This window comes from Notolepis coatsorum (genome assembly GCF_963971535.1).
Source record: "Notolepis coatsorum genome assembly, chromosome: 5".
In the NCBI taxonomy this organism is placed as follows: domain Eukaryota; kingdom Metazoa; phylum Chordata; class Actinopteri; order Aulopiformes; family Paralepididae; genus Notolepis; species Notolepis coatsorum.
The window spans coordinates 161053973-161066599 of NC_140169.1; the positions used below are offsets into that span (position 1 = coordinate 161053973).

The following is a 12627-nucleotide window of genomic DNA, read 5'->3' on the forward strand; positions in this document are numbered from 1 at the left end:
TGAGTTTGGTAAGGCTACTGTGACCTACTTGGGCAAGCAGGTGGGGCATGGGCAGGTCCGTCCAGTGGACGCTAAGGTCACGGCGATCCTCGCATATCCAGCCCCTTCCACGAGGCGCGAGTTACGTCGCTTCCTGGGGATGGCGGGGTATTACCGTTGTTTTTGTAATAACTTTTCGGTGGTGGTTGCTCCTCTCACCTCTTTATGTAGTCCCGTTGTGCCTTTTGTGTGGTCCGCGGAGTGTCAGTGCGCCTTCGAGGCTGCTAAATCTCTCTTGTGCAGTGCTCCTGTTCTGGCAGCCCCTAACTTTGCATCTCCTTTTCAGTTGGAGGTCGACGCGAGTGCTGCTGGGGCTGGAGCTGTGCTGTTACAGGCGGGAGAGGGCGACGTGCGTCATCCGGTTTGCTACTTCTCGGTGAAGTTCAAGCAGCATCAGTTGAACTATTCCACCATTGAGAAGGAGACGCTGGCGATGCTCCTCGCCCTCCAGCACTTTGAGGTGTATGTGGGGTCCAGCTCTCTTCCAGTGCTGATCTACACGGACCACAATCCCCTTGTGTTTCTAGCTCAGATGTACAACCACAACCAAAGGTTGATGCGTTGGGCCCTGCTGGTACAGGGCTACAATATTGTCATCCGTCACAGGAAGGGCGTAGACAATATTGTGGCTGATGCCTTGTCCAGGGGGTAGGTCTGGGGGGGACGGTACTAATTTGGCATTGTGGTGTGGGCTCTGCTGTTCTGTCTATGGAAAAATCTATTTTATTTCTGTTCTGTTGGTGCTAATCTGATGTTGGTTAATAATAAGTGATAATGTTTTGCTAACCCTGCGGGTTCGCTCTTATGGGGGGAGGTGTGACGTACGTGGGTTGGTCATTATCATTATTACTGTATTTGGAAGACCATCTGAACATCAGGTTAGTATCATTAGTATGTGTTATGTTATTCTTGTTTGTGTGATGTGTCATCTTCTAATCCTGTTTCTCTTTCTCCTTTCCCAGATACCACTCATCCTCCTGATTGAGCTGATTGCACCTGCTTGATTGCACCTGTGGGCAGTCAGTTGGATGAGTGGATATAACCTGGAAGATGGCACACACACGGGGCGCCTCATTGGAGTCACTGCCATGTCTCAGAGTGGAGTGAGGAGGTTGCCTTCTCTGCTAGCTGTCGCGGTGGAAGCGACATACATGGTGGCTTTGTGTTAGTGACTACTTGGTGTGGATCGATCCTAGTTTGTGGTGGTGTCCTATAACGGTCACGCAGTTATCTTGTTAATTGTTTGTTTGTCTGTATGTATACCGTGTTTGTTCTCCCCTTACCTTTTTCCCTTTGTGTGGACTGGGTTTAAATCCCCACTAAAATAACATCTCTTTTTCCTTTGGGAAAAGCCGTGGGCCACATAAAATAAATATTATTTACCATTTGAAACGTCTTCGTTTACTATCTGCCTACCCGGGACTGTTTGAAAAGCATTTACTGAGAGGGGCTGTTTCTGTTCATGTACAGCCTGCTCCAGCTACTATTCTGTGCGGTCGTTAGACCTCTGTACATGACACAGCGTGACACTAAAAGAACAGCGTGTCACCAGGTGACACAGCGTGACACTAAAAGAACAGCGCGTCACCAGGTGACACTAAAAGAACAGCGTGTCACCAGGTGACAGTAAAAGAACAGCGCGTGCGTCACCAGGTGACAGTAAAAGAACAGCGCGTCACCATGTGACACAGCGTGACACTAAAAGAACAGCGTGTCACCAGGTGACACTAAAAGAACAGCGCGTCACCAGGTGACACAGTGTGACACTAAAAGAACAGCGCGTCACCAGGTGACACAGCGTGACACTAAAAGAACAGCGGGTCACCAGATGACACAGCGTGACACTAAAAGAACAGCGCATCACCAGGTGACACAGTGTGACACTAAAAGAACAGCGCGTCACCGTGTGACACTGAGAGCCTCGACGACGCTGTGTGACGCGTGGAAAACAGCAGGCGGCCCCTCAAAGCACAAACAAGTCCAACAAAATGAAAACACACAGTTTTCTTTAAGGCTCTTCCCCCCCAGAGGAGCAGAAACTAACCAGGGATCCTGCCACACAGAGTTTTTATTCACAGGCCACAAACCCCCAAGTTAATTAAATTTCATATCATCGTAAAGCCTGCCCCATTAGAGGTGCCTGGAATATATTTTTCAAAGGATAATTGATCAAACGTAGGTTTCCTTGCGTTTTTCCCAGGGAGCCTGTGTGTGCGTGCGTGTGCGTGTGCATGTGTGTGTGTGTGTGTGTGTGTGTGTGTGTGTGTGTGTGTGTGTGTGTGTGTGTGTGTGTGTGTGTGTGTGTGTGTGTGTGTGTGTGTGTGTGTGTGTGTGTGTGCATGTGCATGTCAGTGTGTGTGCGTGTGTGTGTGTGTGCGTGTGTGTGGGTGTGCATGTGTGTGTGTGTGTGCGTGTGGGTGTGCGTGCTGACTGACTGTGTTCGTTTTCTTTTCTTCGGGTATGAGGTGGGTTTAACAAATCTGACTTTAAGATATGTACATTGGAACCGAATGAAATATTACCAAATCTGTTTTTCAGTTTTTTTCTTTTTTTTATATCCTTAAACGAAATACCCCCTGATTAAAGCACCGTTTTAGTTTTGTCATAATGTAATACCAATATCTGTGTGAGGAATCCTGCATGCAGCCTAACGAGGGGGCGTGCCGTTTTTTCACCTTCACGCACCTGTTGGGAGTTTGCGATCAGCTCGGGAGAGTACTTGTATTGCAGACTCCCCTCCACTCCTTGTCGGGTCGTTCTTGTTGCTACCATCACCTGCCGCCTCTCCGGCGTGAGACGTCGTGCCAGCCATCACCACCTGTCGTCGTTTCCTGGAGTGGGACACCGCCTTCGCTCTCTACTACTCCACGGGAGGATTCCAGTGTTCCCACTCCAGACGTCGAGCCGGCTATTTCCCAGCTCCCTCTTCATGATCCCCGTTCCCCTTGGAACCCCTGTGTTCTACTGCCGCGTCTCCGGCGTGAGACGACGTGCCACCCGTCACCACCTGTCGCCGTTTGCCTGGAGTGGGACACCGCCTTCGCTCTCTAATACTCTACGGGAGGATTCCAGTGTTCCCACTCCAGACGTCAAGCCGGCTACTTCCCAACTCCCTCTTCGTGGTCCTGGTTCCTGGGGTGAGGCTCGCCATCGCTCCCTATTACTCCACGGGAGGATGGCGTGTTCTCATCCCGTTCCCCTCGGACCCCCTGTGTGCTGCATTGCCCGTGGGCAGCGTCTGGTCTGGAGGAGGAGGATTCATTGGCAGAGCTGAGCCGCAGAGCCCTACTCGGTTGTAGGGACGAAGAGGATCCCCGTTACTTTTTCCCAGCCTGTTTACCCGTTAAAGGCACAGTGCCGCCTTTTTTGTGTTCATGGACGTTTGATGTTTTTACCCCCTTAAAGACTGAGTGCCGCTTTTTTTTGTATTAAATAAATAATGCCCTGTTTTTGGCTAACTCTCATACCTGTCTTGTGTTGTGCTATTGGGGTCGGTTTCAAACCATAACAGGACGACCCGACCAGTCGACGACCCCAGCCGGCACAGACAGTGTATGTGAGACAGCCCCTGTAAGCTAACCCATGTGTAGCCTCCCCACAGCTAGGACTGTCTTTCAGCTAGCAAGGCCAGTTCCCTGGTGCCTTTCTGAGATTTCCCCCTCCCCCCCCCCTGCGTTCCCGCCCCTGCGGGCCTGGCTGGTCGCCAGGTGGCTCCCGTGGAGGGGGGGGTACTGTGAGGAATCCTGCACGCAGCCTAACAAGGGGGCGTGCCGTTTTTTCACCTTCACGCACCTGTTGGGAGTTTGCGATCAGCTCGGGAGAGTACTTGTATTGCAGACTCCCCTCCACTCCTTGTCGGGTCGTTCTTGTTGCTACCATCACCTGCCGCGTCTCCGGCGTGAGACGTTGTGCCAGCCATCACCACCTGTCGTCGTTTCCTGGAGTGGGACACCGCCTTTGCTCTCTACTACTCCACGGGAGGTTTTCCAGTGTTCCCACTCCAGACGTCGAGCCGGCTATTTCCCAGCTCCCTCTTCATGATCCCCGTTCCCCTTGGAACCCCTGTGTTCTACTGCCGTGTCTCCGGCGTGCCACCCGTCACCACATGTCGCCGTTTGCCTGGAGTGGGACACCGCCTTCGCTCTCTAATACTCTACGGGAGGATTCCAGTGTTCCCACTCCAGACGTCAAGCCTGCTACTTCCCAACTCCCTCTTCGTGGTCCTGGTTCCTGGGGTGAGGCTCGCCATCGCTCCCTATTACTCCGCAGGAGGATGGCGTGTTCTCATCCCGTTCCCCTCGGACCCCCTGTGTGCTGCATTGCCCGTGGGCAGCGTCTGGTCTGGAGGAGGAGGATTCATTGGCAGAGCTGAGCCGCAGGCCTATTGCTTAATGACATGTCATGAGTGCTGCTTTTGCTTCCGCGTTTTCCCTGATTGGCTGCGCCATGCCCCGCGGCAGGCGCGGCAACCGCAGAGCAGAGCGGCAGAGCGAGCGGAGCGGCAGAGCGAGCGGAGCGGCAGAGCGCGAGCGGAATTAGGTAACCGCCGCAGGAATCCGCCATGATTTTCATTCGGCGCTTCAGCTCACCTGGCATAGCAGCGGTCCTGCGGTCCTGCGGTTCATTGTTGACGAGTTCGAATCCCATGAATTTTTTTTTTTTAACGTGATTTATTTTTATTTTTATTTTGTATTCTTTCGCCGGTTAAGGTTAGGCATGGTTAAGGTTAAGGTTAAGGTTAGGCATTGTTTCGGAGTTGGTTAAGGTTAGAACGGTTAAGTTTAGGCGCTGTTAAGGAGCTGGTTAAGGTTAGAGTTTGTCAAAGAGAATGGCAATATTCTTTCTATGGTTAAGGTTAGGCATGGTTAAGGTTAAGGTTAAGGTTAGGCATTGTTTCGGAGTTGGTTAAGGTTAGAACGGTTAAGTTTAGGCGCTGTTAAGGAGCTGGTTAAGGTTAGAGTTTGTCTTAGAGACAGCCTATTTCCGCACTGCCGCTCTCCCGCGTTGCCGCGGTCACATGGTCAAATTGTCACATTCTTGCACTCATGACCTGTCATAAAGCAACACGCGAGCCGCAGAGCCCTACTCGGTTGTAGGGACGAAGAGGATCCCCGTTACTTTTTCCCAGCCTGTTCGCCCGTTAAAGGCACAGTGCCGCCTTTTTTGTGTTCATGGACGTTTGATGTTTTTACCCCCTTAAAGGCTGAGTGCCGCTTTTTTTTGTATTAAATAAATAATGCCCTGTTTTTGGCTAACTCTCATACCTGTCTTGTGTTGTGCTATTGGGGTCGGTTTCAAACCATAACAATCTGTCTGTACATATCTACTATATCTATATCTGTACATATCCCTTACCTACTCTTACTAGTTACGCTGCTGGTCAGTATGACTTACTACCATACTGTCTTTATACCTGCATCACTGTACATATTAATACTACAACTCTGTACATACATCTGATTAGTGCTATTACCCAGTAGTACTAATTTATAAATATTTATATAATATATATATTTTGTACCCAGTTTAATCACCTGTACATTGTATATTACTATCTCACTTTACTGCTACATTTGCACTCTGGTTGGACGCCAAACTACTTGTGCTGTATGATGACAATACATTTGAATATAATCGAATCTAATATTGAGAGACAGTTAGTTGCAAAAGTGCCTGATTGGCGACCGCATTGTTGCACGCAAATAGGATAAAAAAAAATGTAATTTGTATTTCATACCCAGTTTCATCACCTGTACATTGTTTATTACTACTGTACTTTACTGTTACATTTGCACTCTGGTTGGATGCCAAACCTGCATATATCGGTATCGGTTGATATTGGTATAGGAAATTAAGAGTTGGACAATATCGTTATATCGGATATCGGTAAAAAAGCCAATATCGAACAACCCTACTTATAAAGCAATGAATGGTCTGGGCCCACCCTACCTCACCGAGATCCTGCACCCCTGCACCCCATCACGGTCTCTAGGGTCAGTCCCTCCTGGTTGTCCCTAAATCCAGGCTAAAAAAAGGGGAGACCGTGCATTTGCGGTTGCAGCCCCCAAATTGTGGAACGAGTTGCCCCCCCCCCCCCCCCCATTAGGCTAGCCCCAACGCTCCCAGTGTTTAAGTCCCATCTTAAAACACATTTGTTCTCCCTAGCTTTAAAAAAAAATGTAGTCTTGTAGTCTGCTGTAATTTTGTTTGTAGTTCTGTGTACTCTGTATTGTGTTTGTGTTTTTTTGTTTTACTATATTATGGTTTTACTGTGAAGCACTTTGGTCAACCATGTTGTTTTTAAATGTGCTATACAAATAAAGTTGGATTGGATTGGATTAATGTTTTATGTACAAACTCTTTTTGATTTCTCAAATCCCAGTGCTCCTCCAGACCAAAAATGTGAATCTAATCTTAAACAACGTAGCGCCTGATTAAAGCACGGTTCTAGTTCTGTCACACTGTGATCCCACAGGGGACAAGGACACTACCGACAGCGAGCAACAAGAACCAACCCCTTCATGAAGAGTAAAAAGGGAACTCCATTCAAATGTATCACCCTGTATATAATCACAGTTCCTCCTCGACTTCCTCCGATCCAAGAGAGAGAGACGAGAGAGAGAGAGACGGGAGAGAGACGGGAGAGAGAGACGAGAGAGAGACGAGAGAGAGACGGGAGAGAGATGGGAGAGAGACGGGAGAGAGACGAGAGAGAGACAAGAGAGAGACAGAGAAAAAGAGAGACGGGAGAGAGACGAGAGAGAGACAGGAGAGAGAGACGGGAGAGAGAGACGAGAGAGAGACGGGACAGAGACGAGAGAGAGACGGGAGAGAGATGAGAGAGATGAAAGAGAGATGAGAGAAAGACGGGATAGAGATGAGAGAGAGACAAGAGAGATGAGAGAAAGATGTGAGAGAGATGAGAGAGAGACAGAGACAAGAGAGAGAGACAGGAGAGAGACAGAGAGAGACAAGAGAGAGACGGGAGAGAGACAGGAGAGAGAGAGACGAGAGAGAGTGCAGCCAGTTAAGAGAGTGGTAGGGCCGCAGCGTTCCTCCATCACTAATGACTGCCAATTAGTCAGCTCCTTGCTCCACTCAAGTTCTTCCCCCCGTCTCATTAAGGAAGCTGTGTTTCTGTGTGATGTGGAGCGCGGGCCTCATGTTCTGCTCCATCTCTGGGGTTGTGTCAGACTCGACGGGAGAGCGCGCGCGTGCAGGGGCCGGGAAACCCATCGTCGGTGTACCTGTTAATCCGTATCCTACGCAAGAGAGTTGGACGATGTTTTTTTCCACCGTCAAACATCTCCGCCCCCGAAGCTGAAGGAGGTCAACAAACCGGCGATACCTTTACTTTACTTTTCCCCCCCTTAACATGAATAGATAAGATAAGATGAGATGTTCCTTTATTGATCTCCTTGGGGGGAAATCCGGGCATCATAGCAGCATGCGGGAGGGGGGAGGGGAGGTACAGGTATGGGCAGGGTGATAGTAGAAAGACATAAATATAGGCCAGCATTTTATTTTTGGAAATCTATTTTCATTTTCAAAAATCGTCCTAAATCATGAATTCGAATTAATCGATTAAATCGATTAATCGCCCAGCCCTACCTCGAACAGGATGCGGTGGGAGAAGCACTGCCTCACCTGTTGATGAACTCCTCGAACAGGAAGTGATGAGAGAAGCCCTGCCTCACCTGTTGATGAACTCCTCGAACAGGAAGTTATGAGAGAAGCCCTGCCTCACCTGTTGACGAACTCTTCTAACAGGAAGTGATGAGAGAAGCCCTGACTCACCTGTTGATGAACTCCTCGAACAGGATGCGGTGGGAGAAGCCCTGCCTCCGGATGCTGACGGTCTCCAGGATCCCGGTGTAGCGCAGCTGCAGCAGGACGCGCTCCTGGTTGAAGCGCAGCGCCTGCCGGTCGTCGTTGGGCTTGATGCAGCGCACGAAGTGGGGCTGCCCCACCACCATCTTAGACAGCAGGTCCATCAGAGAGTACTGCAGAGGGGGAGGGGGAGACAGCCAGACAGACAGACAGTTAGTTAGTTACGGAGGACATGGCAGGGAGACAATCAGACAATCAGACAGCCAGACAATCAGACAGCCAGATAGCCAGAGAGCCAGACAGCCAGAGAGCCAGACAGCCAGACAGCCAGAGAGCCAGAGAGCCAGACAGCCAGACAGCCAGACAGCCAGACAATCAGACAGCCAGACAGCCAGACAATCAGACAGCCAGACAGCCAGACAATCAGACAGCCAGACAGCCAGAGAGCCAGACAATCAGACAGCCAGACAGCCAGAGAGCCAGACAGCCAGACAGCTAGTTAGCTACAGAGGACATGGCAGGGCATTGGGTGGTAATAAATGCTTTAGCCTAAGGTCAAGGTCAAGGTCAAGTTTATTAGTATCTCCCAAACTGGGCAGTTCATGTTACAGCAGATAAATAGGAGCTCCAAAAAAACACAGCAAACATACATAACAAGAAAAACACAGACAGACATGTACAGTACATGGTCGCAGGATCAGATCATAACCGTCAAACAAGCAACCACAACCATCCCCCCACCCACCCACCCACCCGCCTCAAAGCCGCCCTCTCCTGCCTCCTTCATTGATGGCCCGAATGGAGGTAGGTATAAATGAGAATTTGTATCTATTGTTTTTAGCTGCAGGGGTCTCCAAAACGTTGGCCGGAAGGCAATAATTGATACTCCGGATTTAGGGGGTGAGAGCTGTCCGCTCTAATCGATGACGCCTTCCTGAGCACCTGCTCGTCATATATATACAGTAAGTGCAGAGAATCTTGTTTTAAATGGTAAAATAAAATGGTAAATGGTGCATTTATATAGCAGCTTTCATCCAAAGCGCTTTACAATTTTGTTCCACACATTCACCCATTCACTCACACACGGATGACGGAGGCAACCATGCAAGTGCAACAGCAATATACAATGTACAGGTGATTAAACTGGGTATAAAATATATAAATTAGTACAGTCGCAGCTAGGGCTGTCTTAAATACTTCGAAGCTTCGTTAGATGGGCATGGGATTTGAATATGAAAATAAAATTCGAATATATAAAAAAATAAATTAAATGAAAAAAAATTATATATCTTTTTATTTTTATATTTTTTTTTGCAAAATCAACTCTGCCTCTCTTTGTTAACTACAACAAGCAATGCTGTTTGTTATTTAAGATGAGGTCGGATTCGGCACTGACAGATTTGTGTTCATTGTGCTGCTTTTATAAAGCCTCAAATGACGGCTTGCAATATTTCATGAAAACAAAGTGTTTCGTTTGTCTAAGATTTAAAAAGGTTTAAACTGTACAGCACTGACAGAGTTGAACAAAGTGCTGTACAAGTCCCACAACATATTTCATCAACTAAAATATTTAAAATATGCTGTCTGCAAGTGGCTAATCTTGAGTATTTTTTCTCCTCTTCATAAGAGTTTGAGGTTTTCCGTTTGAGGTAAAAACAGCAATAAAAAGTCAAAACTTGCATCTCCACATCCCAGCCCAGACGCCTGAATACTTTTACCAACGGATTTCCAGTTCCGCGTTCGCATTCTGCGCTCTGATTGGCCACTGACGTTTCTGGTAGCGCCAATCGTGTGACGCCTCTTTCTTTCACCGGTTAAGCTTAGGCACTCTTTCGAAGTTGGTTAAGGTTAGAGTTTGTCTTAGAGCAGGGCGATAGAACACCAGCCCTGATTCCATACTCTAACCTTAACCAACTTCAAAAGAGTCGCCTAAGAAACGTCAGTGGCCAATCAGATCGCAGAACGCGAACGCGGAACTGGAAATCCGTTGGTAAAAGAATAGACACAGCCCCGACACGAATAAAGAAGATTGGGATCATTATTCATGACAGAGAGCAGAGACCCGCCGGTGCTGATAGCGGAAATCATCGAGCTCCCCCTAGTGACTAGGGGGCGTTATTTCTAAACCTAGCCGCATTTCTGGCAGACGCTCTCTGATTGGCACTGACTGACGCTCTCTGATTGGCCACTGACATGTTTGCCCAATCGCGTGACGAGCTGTGTCTTTGCCAATTTCCGCGTCGAACAGCCTGCAAACTACCTGGCGTTCTATCGCCATGCTCTAAGACAAACTCTAACCGTAACCAACTTCGAAAGAGTGCCTAAGCTTAGCCAGTGTAGAAACAGGCGTCGGCCAATCAGAGAGCGTCTTGCCAGAAATGCGGCTAGGTTTAGAAATAACGCGACTAGGGGCCTCCACTACACACTAGTAAAAAAAATAAAAGAGATACGAAAAAAAAATGTGGGGGGGCCTCCACAAGAATCTGGCCCAGGGGCCTCTGAAGTCTTAATCTGGCATTGACCGGCACATTCCGGCTGGACAATCACGTTCCCCCTCGGGGCTCGTGTGTGTAGTAACGCATGGAGACGATCACCTTTTTTTACACAACCTTTATTAACCCCCGGAATCTTAACGACTCATGATGCCGTGGTATTATTTCATACAGATAATGTCGGCCGACACGAGAATCACCGGTCTGACGTGTTTGTTGCAGCAAAAGCCATCAATCCATCCAACGGTAAATGAAATAAATGAAGACATGTGTGTGTTTGCGCGGAGCCAGGGAGTGTCCACCGGTCTGGATCTGATTCCTCCAAGGCCGTCGTCCGTAGCTTCTGGTTCAAATTAAGATCATCCGTGCTTCTCTTCAGCTCGTAAAGCCGTTGGAGATATCTTAGTGACCAGTTGTTGTTGTTGTTGTTGCTTCATTTTTAACTTGTCGAAGCAGTTTTCTTATCAGTCCTGGACTATGGTGATGTGATTTATAGGCCTGCTGCGCGGCCTCAACCCTTAATAAACCCCTGGACTCTGACCGTCACTCTCGTCACTTTTTCTTTTTTTTAACAATTCTTTATGTTGATTTAGAATTCGAATGTCAACATTATGAACGAAGCTTCGAACTATTCGGTACAGCCCTAGCATGTTTTGATATTGTCAATTATCTCACTTTTACTAGGTGACTTTTACTGTGACTAACTGAAATATGCCCCAAAAAAAGGAAAATGGACATAGGGAAGTTTTTTAATCAAAGGGCAGCAGAGACAAGTGATACAGGGACACAGGTAAGGTCTGGCGTAGTGATTATAACAGTGCAGTTCAGCATTCAGTAACCCATACTTTTTGTGAATGTGTTTTTGATACTACATTCTGTTGAACACACACCTCAAAACCGTACCTAAGGAAAATTGGCTCAATTGCAAGAAAAGTAATAGACAGTTATGATATTACATTCTGCATAATTCGTATGCAAAATATTGTGGTTCCCTGCTTTAGTCTGTTGACACATTTCTATACTAAAAATGCTTGTATAGGCCTGTGTCATACCTAAATGACATATAACTGAATTGTATAGAAACAACTCACCAAAAGTGACTATTGCACAACTGATTTGACAAAAAAAATCCCCCCCCCCCCCTCCTCGCCATACCTTGCCTTTTACTGAAACGACGCCACTGGGTGTAACGATGCGACCTCACAACGATTACATTCGATTACGATTCTTCAGGCAACGATTCAATGCATCATGAAATCTCTTCATTTGAACACGATTCGATTCGATAAATTTTCTATCAATTAATTCCCCCCCAAAAAAAATTGAATACACAAATGTGGCTGGGGGAACTGATTCACTCAGCATGAATGGACTATAGGTAAAAAAAAAATTATAATATTTAAAAAGAACATTACATTTTTTTTAATTAATTTCGATTAATTTAGATTATAATCGATTCTAACACTTTCAAATCGATGCAGTTGAATCGTCACATTAGAATCGATGCATTTTGATGCCCTTATTGGTAAACTACCTCCTTATACCCATATAACTCTGTATGATAGCATGTACAATTAATGCTTTATATACCGCATATATATATTTATTCTAACCATATATCTATCTGTCTGTACATATAATAATTTGTACATATATGTAGATATTATATCTATATCTGTTAGGGGTGTAACGGTACACAAAAACCACGGTTCGGTACGTACCTCGGTTTTGAAGTCACGGTTCGGTATGGGTTTTCCGTACAGTGGGGTAAAGTTTGGCTTTTCCACTCAGGGGTGATGTAGTGTGCAGTAACTAATTGTACTTTGTAGGGCTGTCAACGTATATTCTATATTGAAATTAATAATTGACTTGTAAATTTTTTTTATTAAAATTAAAAAGCCCCCGGTGGGCGTGGGCCTGAATGCGCTGCATGGAGACACGCGACGTCATTGAGCTGAACAACGTGCAAGTTTAATGAACAACAACAACCGCGACCATCGGTCGCAAAGACATTGATTTGCACTCTGAGCGTCTCAAGCCCCGGTTGGAAATACTGTGGAACCTCGAGACAGTTTTATGCAAGCTATGTAAACTACAGCTGGCATACCTTCTTTTTTATGCTAACGCTATTTTGGGAGTTCTAGCGTCAATATTGTAAGTAGCCTACTTTGTTTTAGCACTTTATTGTAAATGATCCCTCAGGCTAAAACGTTATTGAATAGAGAAAAAAGCGTCATGCAAGTCCCGTTTCATATCATTCCTTTGA

The 12627-nt window shown here is 46.9% G+C and overlaps 1 protein-coding gene across 1 annotated transcript in view; it reads right to left on the reverse strand.

Annotated features, from left to right (window-relative positions):
* Positions 1 to 12627, reverse strand: part of myo3b (myosin IIIB) — a gene marked incomplete at its 3' end in the record, with an annotated part of 495246 nt that overhangs the window by 146011 nt on the left and 336608 nt on the right. The window contains 1 exon segment of the mRNA XM_084314352.1: positions 7837 to 8042. Within this exon segment, the coding sequence (XP_084170478.1) occupies positions 7837 to 8042 (206 nt within the window).